Consider the following 20689-nt stretch of genomic DNA (forward strand, 5'->3'; position numbering starts at 1 on the left):
GCTTCTAGAAAATGGTGTGGGGAGGGCATAGGGGCTGGAGGGCACCCAAAGAGGAGCAGGGGGCTTCCTGGAGGTGGTGAGGGGTATGGGAGATGGAGGGTGCCCAAGGAAGGGCAGTGGGCTTCCTGGAGGTGGTGGTGGGGGATGGGGACTGGAGGGTGTCCAAGGAAGGGCAATGGGCTTCCTGGAGGTGGTGAGGGGGCATTGGGGCTGGAGGGTGCCCTCCTTGAAGCACCAGAGCCCTAACTCCCACCATCTCCAAAATGGCCCTTCCTGCCCCAAGTGAGGCTGACTTCTCCATCTCTGGGCACCGAGAGAGAGAGAGAGAGAGAGAGAGAGAGAGAGAAGGAGTTGTCAGGTTGTGTCAGGAATTAATACTGGAGGAGGAAAACAAGCCTCAGCCCCTGATGTGGGGGCAAGTACAGGAGAGGGGGACAGTCTCCGGCAGAGATCCACCATTTGGCCTGGGAGGGGACAAGGTGAGGCCCCTCCCAGCTGGTGGGCTTGGGCTCCATCCATGGGGCACATGCCCTCAGCACTGTTCCCGTGCTAGTGGGGTCAGGCTTGTCAGAACCTGTCAGAGAACCATGAAGATCAGGGACGGTGGCCACGTGACTGTCCTGGAGCTGGTTCCTCTGCGTGCAGCTCGGGAGACAATCATTGGTTTACCACATTCATTAATTCCTTCAACAAATATTTATGGGGTTCCTGCTCTGTGCCAGGAGCTGCCCTGCTCATCGGGGAGACCCTGGTGAGGAAGATGGGAGCAATTCCTATTCTCGTGGGGCATCAACCCCAGAGAAAGAATCAAACCGAGGCGAGGAGCTTGTGACGCCAGGGGGCCCTGTTCTGGGTGGGTTGTGGCCGACCTGGGGGTGGGGGGGGAGCAGGACATTGTTCCCTGGAGTTTTAGCATGGCTTTGGGTGGAGAATGGATGATGGGGAGCCAGCGGGAAGCATCAGGCGAGGTGGTGGCCTGGGGAAGGTAGAGGGGGAGACCGTGGCTGGAATCAAGGTGTGTCTCAGAGCATTGGTTTTTAACGGGGCAGGCGGTCTCCCTGGGGGAAGTGTGCCAATGTCTGGACACATTTTTGGTTGTCACCCTTGGGGAGAAGGGTGCTGTTAGCATCTTGTGGGTGGAGGCAGCACACAGGACAGCCCCCAACGCAGACCGATCCCGCCCACATGTGCGTGTTGGGAGGGAGGGGCAGGACTCACCGATCGTGTGTTTTTAGGACGGGGAGGAAAAGGTTGGATCGGCTGGCTTGTGGATTTCCGGCGTGCGGCTGTGTTTGTGAGTGACCCCTGCACACGCAGGATCCAGACCCAGGGCACCGGCTCTCCTGGAGAAAGCCAAAGGCAGCCCTGACCACCCCCGGGGGGAGCTGAGGCAGGAGCTGCAGGGGAGGGAAGATGCCTGCAGAGCCGGCTCCTGCCGTACATACCGGTACCACGGGCCGTGCGGCGTGGACAACACACGTCTGTTTCTCCCGGTCCTGGAGGCGGGAAGTCTGAGGTTGAGGTGTGGGCAGGGCTGGCTCCTCCTGAGCCTCTCTCCATGGAGTGTAGACAGCTGTCCCCTCCTTGTGTCTGCACAGGGCGGTCCCTCTGGGCATGTTTGTGTCTCGATCTGCTCTTCTTGTAAGAACACCAGTCCTATTGGATTATGACCCACCCTAATGACTTCATTTTAACTTAATCCCCTTTTTAAAGACCCAGTCTGTAAGCACTGTCCCATCCTGAGGTCCTGGGGTTAGGACTTCAACACATACATTTTGGAGGGACGGCTGTCGTCAGCACTGCCAGGGGTCAAACACTGGCTTTGGAACTCAGCAACCGTAGGTCATCCTGATGGCGTCCGTAAGGCAGGGTGTGCAGCAAGCAGGGGGCTCCAGACACCCCGGTGAGTGTGGAAGTGGCCCCTTCACGGATGATCTTGCCCTGAGTCCCACCATGGTGAACAATGAGGTGTCTCGGCTCCAGCACTGGGGTGTATTCTTCACACCAGGCTGGCGTTCTCAGGAGGGCACGGCTCAGCACCCACCTCGTACCTAGAAGGTTCATGGCTTCCATGGGTGGCAGTTTCTCTCCTTCCTCCCCCTCCCATGAAAATCAGTGTGGGTGGTCCTCACGGAGGGGGCACCAAGTTCTATACCCTGTCACCCAGGGGCCAGTGCTGGAGTCTCATGTTCTTGGCGAATGTTGTTCAGTGACAACTGAAGACCATTGATTTCTGCACAAGGAGCAGCTCCCTTGGTGGAAATCGTTCCCTGAGACAGTGGAGGGTGCTATGGGTGACAGGTAGACCAGGCAGATTTAGGTCCTGGCTCCGCCCCTGATCACCCCCTCCACTCTCCCTTGTATGACCTCAGTGTCCCCATCTGTACCACGGGAATGACCATTCCTGCGCCGCCTGGGATGGAAATTCTCTTTGGAGCACGGAGCTCAGATGCATGACAGAGATAAGACCTGCTCTCACAGATGCCACAAGAGAGAGCTGTGGGTTCCAGGGAGCCTGTCAGTAGCGCACGGCCATCCATTCTGGGGCACAAGGCGGAGAACGTTCCAGAGAAGCATTGGAAACCCTCTCTTGAGAGGACGATCGGAACTCCTCTCGGAAGAAACGGGCAGCTGGTCAGGGACCTCCGCACGGAAGCGACCAGAGCTTGAAGCCAGGTGCTCTGGGATGGGGGACGGGCGCAGAGGCCTCCTTGGTCCTTGGTCTGTCAGAGCCCAGCACTGGGGACTTGGCTTTCCCAGAAACCAGAGGATTTCTTTCCCTTTCAAGCCCCAGCTGCTGCCCAGAAGCTCTGGGCCTTCCTGGAAAAGCTCTCATGCCCCGCAGACATTCCAGCAAGAACTCCCGTGACACCTGTTTCTTGAGACAGTGTCAGGATGGGATGACCTCCTCGGGAAGAGCTGGAAGCCCTGACCCATCTGGCCCAGCTCCACTGGGTTCTTTTGGGAAGAATTTCCCCAAACGACAGTGTTTTGTCCCCACGCCAGTGGTAGCTGTCACATCAGCTTTGTGCCAAGCTGTGTTTGCAGCCAAGCTCTGGACACTCCACTGGGAGACTCAGGCAACACGGTGCGTGCCTGGTGGAGGTGGCCGGGGTGGTGGGGTTTCTCAGCTCTGCTGCAGGAGGGAGAACCGGAAAGGCGTGGCTGGGAATGTGCATGCACGTCTGCGTGCGTATGTTTCTGTGTGTGTATACATGTGAGTGCTTATGTGTGTCTGTATGTAAGTGTGTGTGTGTGTGTGTGTGTGTGTGTGTGTGTGTGTGCGCGCGCGCGCACGTGTTGGGCTACATGCCACCAGTATATGGGAGAGCAGCTCAGGGATACGATTAGTCCCGAGTCCCCCACAGGACATGGCTGGGAGCAGGATGCAGACGCCGCCCAGAGTGGGCTCTCGTGCACACGGGCGGGCTTTTCTCAGACACTGCCCCACACTTGCCCAGGGTTGTTCTCTCGAGGTAGTGAGCCGCCTGTCGCCCTTTGTGTTCAGAGGCTGGGGAACGGTTGCTGGTGGTCAGAGCAGTGAAGTCTGCATCAGGTGGAACTCCCTCCAGCTCCCTGTGACTCTGAAACTGGCTGGAGGCTGGCCCCTGCCTCACTCTGCACCCAAGCCCAGAGGCACGGTTGGGCAGACAACTGCAAAGGGGTCCCCAGGATGCCGTGCACTAGGTGGTGGCCTTAGGCAAGCCCAGCTCTATCTCTGAAACGTCGTCCTCGTTGGTAATGGGGGAGAGGGGCTGCATCTCAGCGGGTGTGGGTGGGTAGATGGGAGCTGGCCCGGGTGGGCTCTCCTAGGGGTGCCTGTGCTCAGGGTGGACCTCACCCCCAGGGGCACTTGCCCAGGGCAACTTTTCCATGGCCTCGCCTGCAACCCCTTTGGGATTTGTGTCAGGTGCCCTCCCATCTGCGGGTTGGGCACAGGTGGGGCATCGGGGTCAGGGAGAGCAAGGCTCCTCTCCTTGTCACATCCTCTCCTGATGGGGACGTGGGGACTCTGTAGCTGGAGACGAGATGGAGCCATGACCTACATTGTGGGATTTGCATGGATGATTCATGCACTTCAGGCATGTCCAGCTTGTATCCAAGTTACCACCTGCCTGTTTTCCCCATCCGTGGACCGACGGTGGGATGTCAGGTGGGCCACAGAGGAGCCCTGACCGCCCCCTCCCTGCCACAGGCCCTGTGCCCCGTGATGGCCACTACATGAGTCCCTTGATCCCTTGCAAGGACCCATTTCTCTCAGCCTCATTTATGCTCAGGCGTGAAGAGCCAGGGATGGTGACGTGCTTGTGGCACGGTGTGGAGAAGGCTGAGGACTTCGGGGCTCCTCCCCAGGTGGCCTGGGTCTACCTTTGACTGTGGAAGGTGGACCCCTGTGCTATCTGAAGTCTGCACATCACAGACTCAGAAGGACCTTCAGGGTCATCTGCCCTCTCCCAAACCCCCATTGACTGCCTGTTGGACAGTTGTCCGTCCTTCTGGGAGGTGCTCCTGGCCAACGCCGGTGCCTCCCACGAGGCTCTGAGCCTCTCCAGGTTCTCTGTGATTTTGCCTCCTTTAGAGCACCCACTCAGCTCCTACACACAGATTTCATCTTCCTCAGTTTACCTCCTGATGTGCGAGGACCCAGGGTGCTCCCGCCATGCTGAGTCCCTTAGAGCGGCTGCCCTGGGAAGGACACCAGCTTCACCCCAGCTTTTCCTAAGGGAAGGTCCTGGGAGCTCTGGAGGCCAGAGATGGCGGCTGCCAGAGCCCGAGCCTTAGGCAGCCCCAGACCCTTTGCTAAGAGCTCTGCCGACATCTGGCCATCATCCCATCCCCTTGTACAAGGTGGGCATGTGACCACCTCGGGGGATGGTGTCCGGACAGGTGCCTGTCCCCTGGGGCTGGTGAGCTGGCCGCTGAGCCGGGCTTTCGGCCCCAGTGGCCCTGGCCCCCGGCTTCCCCTGGGACGGTTCGCTCTTCCTCCCGCCGCCAAGCCCTGGGCCCTGCCGTTGACACTGTCCTTCCCCTCTCTGTCAACCTGAGAACCCTGTGGAGTGCATGGGGGGCCTGCTTTTGTTGTTCTGAGAGGCAGTGACCCTGCCACTGTTGCCCTCCGTCCTTGGGTGGCTTCAACAGCCCCTTGAACGCACAGTGACTTGCATCCACGCCAACATAATGACGGCAAGAGAACCAGACGGTAGCAGGCCTTCAGCAGGCGCCGTGGGAGCCCCGGTATTTGTTCTCGAGAGCCCACGGCTCAGGGCCAAGGCACCAGTAAGGAGCGGTGTGTCGCCGGCAGGCGCGCGCGAGGAGCTGGGATGCGTGTTTGCCAGCGTAAGAGGGATGACGGGACGGTTGAACACCTGGAGCCTGGGAGGAGTGCGTGCGGCCAGCGCCCCTCCCGCGGCTGAGTGCTTACCTCCTCCCCACTTTCAGTTGTGGTCGAGAGACTTCTCTCCAGAGAACACACAGATGCTATTTTTGTGCTTCTCTTTCTTGTGCAAGAGAAGAGTTAACAGCCCTCCCCCAAGGGTTCCCGAGCACAGGCAGGAGAGAGTCGTGCAACGTGCAGGGCTTGGTGCCCGGCACGGAGCTGTGGGTCAGCCCGCGTGGGCCGCAGTTCAGTGCGCCGTGCCGTCCTTAATTCCCGTGCTCCCTTCTCTTTGGTCTGGATTTCTGTAAATGCGCGTTTGGGCCCTGGCTCTTTTCACGGGGTGGGGTGAGAACTTGCCCGTGAGCATCTGCCTGGCTTGACAACCAGGCTGAGGGCAGCCGAGCTCCGGAAGGAGATGGACACGGGGCCTGGGACCACTGTGTGCCTCTCCTCTTGCCCAGGCCCTGTGCTGAGGGGTCACCCAGCACCAGGCATATCCTGTATGTCTCGTTAAAAGTGCTGGTGAAGTTGGACTGAACGGGGTCCAAGGGAGGGAGGGACTGTGTTCTCGGCTCTCAATCCTGGACGCCCAGGGAGCTTCTGAAAACATTACAGATGCCGGACTTCTCCCCCCGAAGATGCTGGTTCATGGGTCCACAGTGGGGCCTGGGTCTCCGCGTTTTGTAACCTCCCTCTCCCCAGCCAGGTGCTTCTCACGGGAGGCCCAGGCTGAGAACATGTGCCGGTGGGGGTGGGGGTGGCTTGCTGATTCCACTTTGCCTTTCCAGGGCCCTTCTGAGCATCCTCGTTCCTCGCTGACTTCGGTGTGGGGTTCAGGTTACCAGGCAGCAGGATTCTGGTCCTGCTGCTATTACAGTCTGGCTTGGCCAAGTCTGTTCTTTTGCCCAGAGGGATGTGACTTGTCCCTGGGATGGGCCGGCCGGCGTGGGCAGGGGGCCCATCGAAAGGTTTGTCCCTGCTGGCCGAGGAAGCATGGGAGGTAGGGCACAGGGTCCCTGACACAATGGGCTGGCAAACCTGGGGAGGCCGCCTGGCCGCTGGGGCAGCTGCCCGGAGAGGACAAGGGTGCCATGTGGGAGGGCGGCAGCTGAGCTGAGGGGGCCTGCTGGTCCCGGGTGGCCTGTGCCTCTACTACCCCTGCACAGAGTGGAGGGCCCTAGCGACCTGACCACGGCAGCAGGGCTGTGTGTCAGACTCCCAGAAACGCTGCTCCCCGCTGCTGGGGAGAGAACGTCCCCCCCACGGTGCTACCCGCCCACTGCCTGTCACCACTCCACTCCTCCAGAGTGCTTACGGGCACGTTGCCCGGGCAACCAGAACGCCAGCGCGTTGCTATCCTTCAGTCTCCTTCAGGCACCTGTGAAGGCTGTGGAGAACATCCCCCGTACCTCCGAGTCCTGCAGACGCCCTGCTCCGGGGCTCCCAGGGAGAGCACAAGGCCCCCGGGCTCCACTGACGGCCTCGAGGGGAGTGGCGGGCAGTCATGGCTGATGCTTGTGTGTGCTTCCAGGGAGCCAAGCCTCAAGGATTCACCGTGGAGTCCCCTGACACCCCGTGGTGTGGGGAAACTGAGGCACAGAGAGGTTACAGGGATCGCGGAAGCTCACAAAGCCAGCATGTTGCAGTACCAGGTTGGGAGCCAGGCAGCCAGCCCTGAGCCCCCCGTGTCTCCACCGTCTCGTGCTGCTTCTGGAGCGTGAGCGGGGGGGTCATCTCTGAGCCTCTTTCCTCTTGGGTTAAAGATGCTCATTCCCCCATCACCAGGCCCCGGGAGGAGCAAATGGACGTGGGCAATAGGGCTTCTTAATGTCGGCCCCGTGGACACTGGGGCTGCTAAGTCTTTGTGGCGGCTGTCCTGAGCCCTGTAGGATGTTCTCAGCATCCCGGGACTCTCACTAAATGCCGGTAGCACCCCTGAATAGTGACAACCAAAAATGTCTCCAGACATCGCTGGATGCCCGCTGGGGGTAAAATCCCTCCCAGGGGGGCATCGCTGATACATACAATGTCCTTTGTGAACCGCAAGGCACCACTGAGGAACCAGAGGTTCTCACCTTCCGAAAGAGAGTGTGAGGCAATTCCTTGGGACCGCAGGGCCCCGGCAGCTGCAAGAGGTTAGTGGGAGCATGGAGTAGCACCTGCCAGGGTCCAGTGCCCACCCCGCTCCTCCCCTCCGGGCGGAGACACCATGCAGATGGTCCAGGGAGGGGGGCCACCATGGCTGTGGGTCACGGAGGTTTTGTTTGCTTTACTTTTTTCTTAGTATGTCCCTGGTCCCACAGGTCTGCGCTTGTTGGGACCCTAAGTCCCTGAGTCCTAGACTCCAGGTCTGATGCCAGCTCACTGTGACTCCAAGCGGGCCCCCTCATTTGTGGGTCTCATGCTGGCATCATGCAGGTACTGAGTGTTTGGGATGGGATTGGTGTTTGGTAGCACAGGGCCCATGGAACCCCCATCCACAGACACCTCAGGAGAACTGGCTTCATCAAGAGACTGGTGTCAGGTTGTCCTACCCACTGCTTCTCACACGAGCCTGACCGGGAGCCCTTTACCAAGGCTGGTAAACCCTCTCGGGCCCCAAGCACCAGGGGGCTGAGTGTCCAGCTCTGGGGTGGGCTGGAGCTGAGGACCGTCTTTGTTCTTTCCAGGAGGACCTCCTGTGATTTGGGTGCGGCAGTGAAGGCCAGCGAGGTGGTTAGGTGGACACACGTTTGGGGCACACTCAGATGCCTATCACACTTGCCTTGCAATGACCTTGACCCTGGGAGGAGCCCACGTTACAGCGAGCACACCTTCTCTGCAGGGCACTGACTCTTGGCTCCCCCGAGCCAGCAGGACGCACCATCCCCGGTCCACCTAGGGTGGGACCCAGGAGCCTGACCCAGGAATGGGACCCACTCCAGCAGGGGAGGGTGCTAAGAGACCCCAGAATCCCACTGCGGGTCCCCCTGCTCTGGAGGAGGCCAGTAGCCAGAAAGTTCTTGCCATTCTGGGGGTTTCTATCCCACGCAAGTGAATGGTTCCTATACCGCTCCTTCCCCGTGAATCAAATATCAAGTGTGTGCCTGATATCCATGGGGCCACTGAAGATGAAAGCCTTGTAGGCAACCCAGAGCACCTTTCCTGAAAGAGAGGGACGCTTTTAATCATAGTAAGTCACAGGGTAACGCGAGCCAGGGGTGGCTCTGACAGGACATTACTGACATCAGGCTGGGGAAACATTCCAGTGAGTCATGGCTCCCCTTTTTTTTTTCAGTAGGAATATTGAACCAGCGACTGACCTACCAGAAGAAAGTGTGTGTGTGCTCCCTTCCTGAGCCGAGGCTGGGGGGTCCTGCCCCAAGTGGGGAGGGCGGATCTCTGTTCCTGCACCGTCGTCCTGTTGGTGTTCGGGGGGCACGGGTGAAAGCCTCCCGAGCGTGTGAAGGGGAAAGAGGGGGCAGTCTGCTGGCCCCCTTCTGTGCAGGCCAGCACGTCAGAGAACTCGGGGTGACGGGGGGCGGCGGGACCTAGGGTCTTCTCTGTACCAGGCGCCAGGGTCTCCCCTCCCACCTAAAGCCACGTTTCTCTGCCTGATGGGAACACGGTGACGAGGCTGTTCTCCTTCGTGGATGCCCCCCCCCCAGGCCACCACCAGAGGTGGATGTCCATTCACCTGGGGCCCAGGGACCCCAGGGAGCCCCTGCGGAGTCCACCTGCACCCCCTCAGCATGACCTCCATATCCACCCCACTTCTGTTGGTGTGTTTGCCTCCATAAACTCTTTATTTCAGAATAGTTTCAAATTTACAGAAATTGAAAAGAAGAAAAAGCAGGTAGGAATCCTGAGTTCTCTGCTCCCAAATGCCCCTCACGTAAACATCTTACATCACCACAGTGTATCGGTCCTAACCAAGGGGAAGCACCTCTCCTTACCGTTCGTGAAATCACGCACTTTATCTGGATTTCCCCAGTTTTTCTCCGACTTCCTTTTTCTCCTCCAGGATCCCACTCAGGGCACCACATGACATGTAGGCGTCCCATCTCCTTAGGCTCCCCTTGGTGGTGACAGTTTTCCAGGCTTTCCTTGTTTTTTGATGACCTTGACAGTTTCGAGGAGGACTGGTCGGGGATTTTGTCGACTGTCCCTCCATCGGGATTTGTCGGGTGGTTTTCTCACTGTTAGACGGGGTGACGGGTTTTGGGAGGAGGCACAGTGCCCTCCCCATCATGTCAGGAGTGCCTGCTCTCATGACTCACCACTGCGGATGCGACCTTGACACTGGCCAAGGTCCTGCGTGCCAGGTGTCTCCACTGGAAAGTGACTTCCCTCCCCTTTCCATGTGCTAATTTTGGGAAGCAGGTCACTAAGCACAGCGCACACTACTGGGGGACACCTGCTTTTCATAACTCTCCAAAACTCACCCGATTCATAGCCAGAAGAAATGGGATGGGACATAGCTGAGGGAGTCACCATCCCAAGCAGGTGTGAGCCAACCTCTCCCTCACACAGAATCATGTGGCTGGTGTCCCAGACCAGCTGATGACAAGTGGACACTCTGGGGGCAGGGGTGTTCCTCGGGGCTGTAGCAGACCTTGGGACTGTGTGTGGGGGGGGTGGAGGGGGCTCATTGCCATGCAAGGAAGATCCCAGGGCTCGCAGGAGCTTCCGGCCCAGCCCAGAGTCCCACCGCCCTGGGGGTTCCTGCAGGTGGGAGCTGGGCCCTTGCGGGAGGCCTGGCCTGTGAGCCCCCTGGGGAAAAGTGCGACCGTAAGTGGAAGACAAGTCTTTGTCTCCCTTAATTGACCACGGTTTTCTTCTGTGAAGAAAATATACAGAAGGTAGCAAATTCAATCTCAATCCACTGAATCATATGAAAGTGTTCTTAGGGAAAAAAAAAAAGCTTTCAATAAAAATTTAAAAGGGGGAGAAGCAAGAAAGCTGTGAACCAGAAAATAAAGGGGATGGTGCCACAGCCCTGATGTGCAGGAGGCTGGTGCTGGAGGGGGAGCTGGGACGCTGCCCTGCAGGGCAGACGAGACCGGGCCCCTGTGAGGACTGTGCACAAGCCCGGAAGATCTCGTGCACACTCTGCCCCATGCCCGCAGCTCAGACGCTGGCTCCAGCCTGGGCACCCTCTCCTTCCTCCCACCTGCCAGGGCCCGCACCCAGAGCAGGACACCATGCAACCCAGCCCAGGCGGGTCTCTCCACCCTTGAACATCCGCTTCTTGAGCTACGATGTACATACCCTAAATTCACCCCCCATTGGGTACAGTTCAGTGGTTTTAATGTATTCACAAGGTTGTGCAACCATCAGCGTTATCAATTCCAGAACATTCCTGTCACCCCTAAGAGAAATCCTATAACCATTAGTAGTCACCTCCCCCAGCCCCCCGCAGCCAGGAATCTACTCCCTGTCTCTACGGATTCACCGATTCCGGGCGTTTCGGACGACATGTGGCCTGATGTAATTGGCTTCTTCTCGTTCACGCGCTGTGTTCAAGCTCCATCCACGTTGTTGCATGTGTTGATGCTTCTGTCCTTTTTAAGGCCAGAGAACGTTCTCCTGTAGGGACAGAGAGCATTTTCCTGATCCATCCACCTGATGGGCACTGGGGCTGGTTTCTGCTTTCCGCTATCAGGCACAATGCCGCTGTGAACATTCGTGCACACATTTTTGTGTGGACTCATGTTTATACCGAAGAGTGGAAAGGCAGGGTCTTCCGGGAACTAAGTCTTTGAGGAACTGCTGAGCTGTTTTGCGTAGCGGCAACACCCTTTTACGTTCCCACCGACGGTGCGCCCGAGTTCCCATGTCCCCACGTGCTTGCCAGCACTTGGACTTGGCTTCGTGCTTATAATCATCCTCGTGGTGTGAGGTGGGGGCGTGTTGTTTTGGGGCCCGTGGATGCCCTCAAGGTTTGGGGAGGGCTGGCATCAGCTCTGCTTGCCTGTGCTGGGGCCCGACGTGTCCCAGCGGCTGGCGGTGGGGAGGAGCCTGTGTCCTGACTTGTCCCCATGCCCTCCTAATACTCCCTCTCTGGACCAATCCATCACTTTAAGAAGGAAGAAACTGGACTCAAAGAGAAACAAAGCAAGCTCTCCCCGCTCTTGCAATCGGTTGGTTTTTCTGCATAACAGCCGGGTGGCGTGGAAATGAGGGGGTTTCTATGGTAACCAATTACAGCTCATGATTGGTGAAAAATGACAGAAATATCCTGTATGTGAAGTTATGCTGGGGCAGGCAAGCAAACACAGGCTGGGGTCTGCGGTTTTAATTTCCTGGGGCAATATTTCTCCAAGTAATGAGGCACTCGGGTTCGCCTGTGGCTGCTTTTCATTCAGCCTGCCTGATGGGGCCAGGTGGTACCTGGTGGGGCCAGGTGGTGCCTGGTGGGGCCTGGTGGGGCCAGGTGGTACCTGGTGGGGCCTGGTGGGGCCTGGTGGGGCCAGGTGGTACCTGGTGGGGCCTGATGGGGCCTGGTGGGGCCAGGTGGTGCCTGGTGGGGCCTGGTGGGGCCAGGTGGGGCCTGATGGGGACTGGTGGGGCCTGGTAGTGCTGGGGGAACCAGTGGGGCCTGTTTGTGTCTGCTGAGGCCTGCTGAGGCCTGCTGAGGCCTGGTGAGGTCTGGTGAGGCCTGGCATTGCCTCGTGGGACCTGAGGGGCCTGGTGTTGTCTGGTGGGATCCAGTGAGGCCTGGTGGTACCTGATGGGGCCTGGGGTTGCCTGCTGGGACCTTGTGGGGCCTCATGGGGCCTGATGGGGCCTGATGGGACCTGGTGTGGCCTAGTAGGACCTGGTGGGACCTAGTGTTTCCTTGTAGGGCCTTGTGTTTCTTGGTGGGGCCTGGTGTTGCCTGGTAGGACCTGGTGGGGCCTGGTAGGGCCTTCTGGGCTGAGCACCACTCTTGCTTAAAGAAGTATCCCACTTCCTGGGGGCTGGACTCCCATCCAAACATGCAGAGTGGTGGGAGAACCAGAGGGTCTAAACCATCCATCCTCACTGAACCACCTGTGGCCACAGGAGCTGTGCTTTCCATGGGCACGGGGATGTTTCGCACTGACCTAAATTTCTGTGTGTGGTGACAGAGGCCCTGGTCCCTGCACAGAGCTTGGCGGGCTATGCAGAGAAATTGCACACCGGCAGAAACTCGGTGCAGAGGCATTAGCATAATGAGCGATTCCTAATTTCTGCAGCAAAGCACTTTCATTCTGATTAAAAAACTGGGCCCTTTTTATTTGGGGATTAGTCCTTTTCGGTAATTAGCACTCATTAATACAAGTTTCTTCCTTTCCACATCCTGATGACAGGCAGGGAGCGGCACGTGCCTAAGTACCCACCAGAGAAGAGGCGGCCCCGGGCACGTGGAGCTCAGTGCAGAATGATGGGGGGCTCACACACAGACACATGCACACACACGTGCACCGACATGCAGACCCCACACTCAGCCGCACCTGGACATGCACACACATATGCATATATGATGGACAGGCACACAGACCGCCTCACAACAGACTCACACTCTTGCACACTCGCCGACACGCTCACACACACTCACTGACATGGACCCCACACCCAGCCACACCCACACATGCACAAACACGCATATGTGACAGACGGGCACACAGACAACCCCCACGGACTCGTGCTCTTACACACTTGCTGACACACTCACACCCACTTGTACATTTGGTCTTTCACAGGCACTGACGCGCTATCACACATCAGCCACCTGCAGTCCTGAGACACACTCCTGTGCATGCATGCACACTGCTCACTCGCTGATTTATTCCCTTTTAAAGTCATGCGAAACCTCATAAAGAAAAACTGCCAAGCCTTTTTTTCTATGGGGCTGGTCTTGAGCAGCTTTTCAGGCTGGCGGCTCGGCGCACCCAACGCCCTCGCCCGCCCCCACCCGCACCAGCCACTAACATTCTGGATCCGTGTCAATTTTCAGACGTGACGCCAGTGACGAGTACTGACTTCGAATGGCGCCTGTACCCAGTCCTCAATTACCTAAGCTGGTGAGGGAGCGTGGGCCCCGGGGACACCAAGCCCTCCACGGGTCTGTCTGCCGTGCTCTGAGTGCTCACGTGATGCTCCGTGCACCCACCCTCCACCATCTTCCCCGGGTCGTGTGGGGTTTGCCCTTCTCCAGCCGAGCCTGGAGCTGAGCAGGTGGATGATGGGGTTTCAAAGGGCACCTGTGCTGAAGATAAATAGGGGAAGCTGAAATGTCAACAGAACAGCACTTGGGTAGGGTTGGTGCATCAATAAACTTCCAGCTTATCCACAGCAGATCTCATTTTCCTGAACAAAATCCAGAGGAGTCCAAAAATAAGAAGCTTTCTTACCGTACAGCATCCGAGGCCACAGCCTGCTGTGAGATACGCACATTTGCCTGAGAAGGTGGGGGTGGGGTTGCGGACCACAGCATGGGGCGGAGGCTCGGGAGATGCCTGGCCTTCGGGCCCCCTGTGAAGTCTGGCGGGCTCAGCCACACGGAGAGTGGAACCCCCGTCCTCCCAGGGCTCAGGAAGGGAGGTTGTGTGCTCCGAGACACACACCTTGGGTCTGTAACTTCTGTGACACAGAGGAAGGTGCTCAGCCCTGGACCCAAGGGGTGACCCGAGCCCCCAGCTCTGCTGTTGTTTTACCTCACGTCCTCTCCTTGTCTCCGTTTCATGAACTCTGGGCAGAAGCTGAGGGGGGAACAGAAGGTGTTTGAGATCATCTTGTCGGCTGAGCTGGGGGTTTTGAGACTCGGTTTCCCTCCCGCGTCATGTCACCCAGCCATGTGCGTTGCATGCTCCTGGGAAGAGATGTGAGGTGTAGGCAGGGGAACCGGCTCCTGGGAGCAGGTGCATGGGGACAGTGCTTCTAAGATGCTGATGAAGAGGTGGCACTCCAGCAGGGCTGTGAAGTCAGCTAATGGAGGGTTTCGGTTTCCCTTTTGAAGTTAGGATTAGCGCTCATTACCAGAAGAGTGCTTCCGTGTCATGGCGGGGGTGGAGGGACCGCCGGCGGAGCCCCCAGAGCCCCCACCTGACACTGCTCTCTCTTTTCCACGCAGTTCCATGTCCATCCACTGGCCGGGCTGCTCCCTAGGAAGCCATGCTTGGATACTTATAGCCATGTTTCAGCTCGCCATGGATCTGCCCTCGTGTGAGTCCCTGGGCCCGGGCCCCGACTTCCGGCTCCTGCCCCGGCCGCCGCAGCGGCCGCCCCGGCTGTGGAGTTTGAAGAGCGGACAGGCGGCGCGCATCCCGGTGCCCGTGTGGAGCCCGCGCCCGGCCCGCGTGGAGCGCAGCCACGGGCAGGTGCCGAGCCCGCGCGCCAAACGGGCGCACAGACCCAGGGACCAGGTGGCCGCCCTGGTGCCCAGAGGGGGGCTCGCCAAGCCCCCAGCCGCTGCCAAATCCAGCCCTTCCCTTCGCTCCTCCTCGACGTCCCCATCCCCCGCAGTGGGCAGCGGGGCCACCACGGACCAGCAGGCCCTCCTGTGGAGGGAGAAGAGGCACCTGCAGGGGGCCGGCTTCAACAGTTTTGATTTCCGGGGCAGCAGGCCCACCACAGAGACGGAGTTCATCGCCTGGGGCCCCACGGGGGAGGAGGAGGCCCCGGAATCCAACACATTTCCAGGGCTCTACGGCCCCACCACGGCCTCCATCCCACAGACACGGAAGACAACTGTGGCCACCACCACCGCCCCCGCCACCACGGCCACCTCCACGACGCTGCAGACTAAGGGGGTCACTGAGCCCCTGGGCCCCAGGAATAGAATCCCAGTTGGGGTTAGCACAACGGAGCCTTCCACCAGTCCTAGCAAAGACGATGGTGAAGACGTCAAGCCCCCACGGATTCTGGGGGAGACCTCAGGTACACCCACTTCTTTTCTGCTTGGGGTTCGGTTGGTGGGGGGAGGACACCCTGGGGGTGTGGCTCACGAAGGATGCCGTGCTGAGCCCGGTGACACTGCGTGGCAGGCCTCCCCGTTTCTCAGCGGCAGAAACCTAACAACGGCAGAGTGCTGACGGTTGGGTGGCGGCCTTGGGGACAGAGGGGGCATGTGTGTCCGTGGACTTGCAGGTTGTGCTCTAGCCAAGCCCTTCTGGCTGGTGGAAGGGAGACAGGACAGGGTCTCTCCTTAGTAGTGGCCTAGAAGGAGATGCTGTGCCCGCCTTGCCTGTGTCATGGGCGTCCAGACCCCGCCAGGCACAGAGCCACGTCTTCCCGAATGGTAGAACCTTGACCTCTGGGCCAGCCTGGGAGTGAGATGCGGACACACCTGCTGGTGGAATTAGGGCCCAAGTAGAGTACCCAAAAACCTTCAAGGCTGTGGCCTGTGGAGGGGCGACTGCCACATTGGCCCAGAATTAGGGTTCACTTTAAGTGGCAGAAGAGATGGAGATCAGGTATAAGGAAGAACTTCCTGTGGTTGTTTGCTGAGGCTCTGCAAACTGGCTCGGGTTGGGGAGTATCTTCCCTGGAGGCGTTGTCGCAGGTGTTTGGGGGACAGGGTCAGAACAAATGGCTCTGGGTCCTCTGCCCATTGCTCTGGGTGCATATGGACAGTTACCTCGAAATATCTACTGCAACGTCGTTTTGTCTTTCTTTCTTCTCCTCTATCTCCTCTTCCAGTTGCTTCTAAAGGAGTGGCCCTTGAAAATCTCCCAGGCCACAGCCCGTCCCTTCAGGGCTAGCCACAGGCACGTCCCCAGGCTGAGGGCATGCGCAGAGTCCGGGATCCCTGTGCTCCAGCCCACCTCTGGCCCCCTTTGCCTCTGGCAGGCCACGACCCCACGCCCCACCAGGAGCAGGATGTTCACAGATCAGATCTGGGTACGCACATCCCAGACGAGCCGCAGGGTTGGCTAGCTCTTAAAATGGGATGTGAAGTCCAGGGTGTCGGCATGAAGGGTGGGGGTGCCCTGTGGCCTCCCCCATGCCCTGTTTGTTTGCTTCTCCACGTCCTAAGGCCTCGGGCTCCATAGTCCCCATGCAGGCCCTCTTCAGGACCCCGGACAGAAGAGACATGCTCCCAGGGTCTGTTGGCGGCATAGGTCTTCCTGCAGGCTGCATCTGCATGAGGCTGCATCTGGCCGTGGTCGGGAGTTGGATAGGTTTTCATAGAGTGGGTGGCTTTTGTTCCATGACCTACTTCCTTCCTTCACCTGGACAAGAGAACTGCAGTTTTTATATTCTGAGCAATTCTTCCCTAGAGAGCAACATACCTGAAAGAAAGCAAACCCAGCTCCACCTCAGCCCCAGGGGCCAGGGCCAGACCCACGGACGGAGGCTGTGAGCTTGGAGCACAGCAGGAGAAGGTCTGCAGGGGGTCGCGGGCTGTCTCCCGGCCAGCCTTTGTCCAGAACCTGTGCACACACAGCCTGCCATCCATCACATCTGTGCCAGGTGCCCGAAAGCAGTTTACAAAAGCATTTGTTTTTACCTCAATAAACTCACAAGCCATCATCATAATAGAATTTAGTGCTGCATTCATTTACTGTCATCCCCTCTACACACATCACTTACTATATAGGCACGGACGAGAAAACAAGTTCCCATTTATTCCAAATTACATTTGTTATTACTAAAGTTAAATGCTCGGGACAGCATTAGAAGGCTCAGTAAATTAATTCACAGTACATTGGATGTTGCTAATCCAACTCGACAGATGCTTATCTTGGAAAAGATTTATGGTTCTTCATAATATAATCTGGTGCTAGATTAATTTGTTTAGCAAAACAAATTTAAAGGGGGGGCGGGAATACGTGTGTTTGCTTTTAGCGCAGAGAAATGTTAATTCTGGGAAGTGGTGTTGGATGCTGAGAAGGGGCGTCAGCAGCTTTCGGCATCCAGGCCAAGGCAAGGCAAGACAGGAAGTGCTGAGGGGACACCTCTTAACTGGGTCCGTCACAGCTCAGCTGTTCCCACAAAAGTGACCCAAGCTACCCAGAGCCCTGGCGGGAGCCCCATGAATCCCCCTTGTCCTGGCAGTCACCACACATAGACCTGGGCTCTCGGCTCTTTGTGGAGCACTTCTGCTGCTCAACTTTCTCAGACAGGATTAAGGCAGCAAGGGTGGTCTTGGGGATCCCAGCGCGGTGGTCCAGGAGGCTGGGCATGCCGTATGTGCTTGCAAGCCACAGACCGCCTGCGAATCTGGACTCTGCTGCAGGTAGCTTTGTGACCCTGGGGATTTTCTCTTCTCTCTTGGCTTCATTTTCTTCACCAGGAAAATTAAAGCTTAGAAATATCTCTTCCCAATGGTTGTCATGAGGATTCGGTAGAACAACACCAAGCATGAACTAAGAACCCTGCGTCATGCCAGGTGCTTCTATACCCAGCAAGAAGGACTCCAAGGAGAAGCCTGCAGGTGTCAGGGGCCAACATGCCACCAGGGGCTTGAGAGTCTTTTCATCTGAGACACACCAGCTCTGCCCACTCACCACTGAGGGCACACCAAAGGACAGAATTAAGGTTTTGGAAAGGATAGGAAGAATTTGTTAAGTCAGTTCTGTTGTCCAAAGAGGATCTTTGGAATCAGGTTTGGGGAGTTGTGAGTTTTTATTTTTGCTTCGGTAGAGAGTTTTTTGAAGGGGAAAGTTACCTTGGCCCATCTGCCCAGAGCACAGATATCAGTGGGCATAGAAAAGCAGATGGCTGGAGATTCGGGGCACTCTGAAATCCCTCAGGAGTGAATATTACGTGGGATAGCTGTTGGAATCATCAAACGGCCCCTCTCTCAGAGACCACCCTGTAAATGAAGTGATTGGAAAGTCTCTCCTAGTTTTAGGGTAGTGGGTAAGAGTGCCTTCAAATTCCTGGCTTCCTCTTGTATTAGCTGTGTGAACTTGGGCAACTTGCTTATCTTCTCTGTGCCTCAGTGGGAATTACAGAATTAACCACCTTATAATGTTGCAAAGATCAGTGAGATAGTATATGCCAGGTGGTCATTGCCTGACACATAACAGCTGTTCGTTACATGTTTGCTGCTGTTAATATGGTGGTGATCATGGTGATGGTGGTAGTGATGATGACGGTGATGATGGTGGGATGATGATGGTGATGATAGTGATGGTGGTGATGATGATGGTGATGATGATGGTGATGGTGATGATGATGGTGATAATGATGGTGATGGTGATGATGACGGTGATGGCGGTGATGATGGTGATGGTGGTGATGATGATGATGGTGGTGATGGTGATGATGGTGGTGATGGTGGTGATGGTGATGATGGTGATGATGTTGATGATGATGGTGATGGTGATGATGGTGATGATGATGGTGATGGTGATGATGATGCTGGTGGTAATGATGGAGATGGTGATGATGGTGATGATGGTGATGATGCTGCTGATGATGGTGGTGATGATGATGGTGGTGGTGGTGATGATGGTGATGATGGTGGTGATGATGGTGATGATGGTGATGATGATGATGATGATGGTGATGGTGGTGGTGGTGATGTTGATGGTGATGGTGATGATGATGCTGGTGGTGATGATGATGGAGATGGTGATGATGGTGGTGATGATGGTGATGATGCTGCTGATGATGGTGATGATGATGGTGATGATGATGGTGGTGGTGGTGATGATGTTGATGATGATGATGGTGATGATGATGATGGTGATGATGGTGATGACGATGATGATGATGTTGATGGTGATGATGGTGATGGTGATGATGATGATGACAATGGTGATGATGAGTGTGGTGATGATGGTGGTGACGATGGTGATGGTGATGATGGTGATGACGCTGGTGGTGATGGTGATGGTGATGATGATGGTGGTGATGATGGTGATGGTGATGATGGTGATGATGACACTGGTGGTGATGATGGTGATGATGATGATGATGACAATGGTGATGATGAGTATGGTGATGATGATGATGATGGTGGTGATGATGGTGATGAGGTTCATGGTGATGAGGATGAGGAGGAGTTGGTGGTGATGGTGGCGATGGTGATAGTGATGGTAATAATGACTTTTTCTTGTGATGATTTGCTACCACTAGCTTGTTGCTACATTTACTGCTCCATTATGGGGTCATTTGATGAAGTCCCATATCCTTGTCCCTGAGCTTGGTGCTCTTTGCGGAGGTATAGGTGGCAATAGCTAGGAACTGCTTGGGATGGAAAATCACCTGGCTCACGTTCACTGAGGCATTGAGCTCCAGCCTCACATGGTGCTGGCAGAGGGTGAGTGTCAGATGGGGCAGGAGTTCACTTGAGGTCGAGAGAGGAGGACTCCCCACAGCGAAGCACCATCTTCCTGTGACAGCTCTCTTGCTGGTCATGTTCTGAGTCTGGAATCACAAAGTCTCCTGGGAGAAAAACACAAAGTCATTTCCTGGGCTTTGATCTTAAAACTCTTAAAGGGAGCTGTGGGGAATTCAAGCCAGCTGATTTCGGTTATTGCATTTGCCCACTGCGGATCTCCTAGGCTGTGGGTGCGTGGCATACAGCTAGTGCTCATTAAAGATTTCTGGGACCTGATGTTCTTAGACCTTCCCGCTGGCCCCTGGACCCTGAGATTCTCCAGCCTGCTCAGACACATCTGATGCTTTCCTCAACAATCCGTGTTCCTAGCTCTGGAAGGTACACCACCCAGGAGGGGCTACGAAGCCCTGTAAGGTCTCCGTTAATGGTCGTTCGAGGTGTGTTCCCATTTGGATCAATCATGTATTCGTGACACCCAGCAACTCAAGGAGGAGATGGCTCAGATGTCATCCCCATCCTGCCTGGTAATTTTTACATTGGGATGCACTCATGCGTTTCCAAGGATGATTTCCAAGTTGCTTTGTCCTTGTCACCAGGGGGCCTTCAGTGTCCTTTAGGTGTGTCCCACTGTAAGCAGGAGGGACAGGCTATTCTCCTCTTCTCTCACACTGATGGTCAGCTGACCTGAGCAGCAGAGCAACCCTGGGAGCAAGTCTCATGTTGGGAAATATTTCAAAATGCTGGGATAGAAGTGGAAGAGAGTTAGGAGCAGCTGTGATAGGGAGAGACGTGCTCTTCTCCTTCTGTTTAGAACTGTGATGGTGGTTTAAATGCTGAGCCCCTTTTAATTAACTTGCTGGGTGTTTGCTACCAGGGAAGTGAATCCATCCCTAATTTAAAGATATTTGAAGCAAATGACTCATGAACTTCAAAAGTTTTGAGTGGCTTAATTGGGATAAGAGCATCCACGAACAAATGAGTGTTTGGAGCTCACTAAACATCCTATACTCTGTAGCTGGCGAGGCTGGGCTTTAGGGTCTTAACTGGGACGTCAGAATGGATGCGCCTGGTTT

At 56.6% G+C, this 20689-nt stretch overlaps 1 protein-coding gene across 5 annotated transcripts in view; it reads left to right on the top strand.

The window, feature by feature from the left end:
• AJAP1 (adherens junctions associated protein 1) overlaps positions 1 to 20689 on the top strand; it is a 190571-nt gene that overhangs the window by 42050 nt on the left and 127832 nt on the right. For all 5 annotated transcript variants that reach the window (XM_027580002.2, XM_027579966.2, XM_027579981.2 and 2 more), the window contains exon 2: positions 14454 to 15259. In XM_027580002.2, coding sequence (XP_027435803.1) covers positions 14454 to 15259 — 806 coding nt within the window. The remainder of the gene's footprint in view (positions 1 to 14453; positions 15260 to 20689) is intronic.

This window comes from Zalophus californianus, chromosome 4, assembly GCF_009762305.2.
Source record: "Zalophus californianus isolate mZalCal1 chromosome 4, mZalCal1.pri.v2, whole genome shotgun sequence".
Lineage (NCBI taxonomy): Eukaryota > Metazoa > Chordata > Mammalia > Carnivora > Otariidae > Zalophus > Zalophus californianus.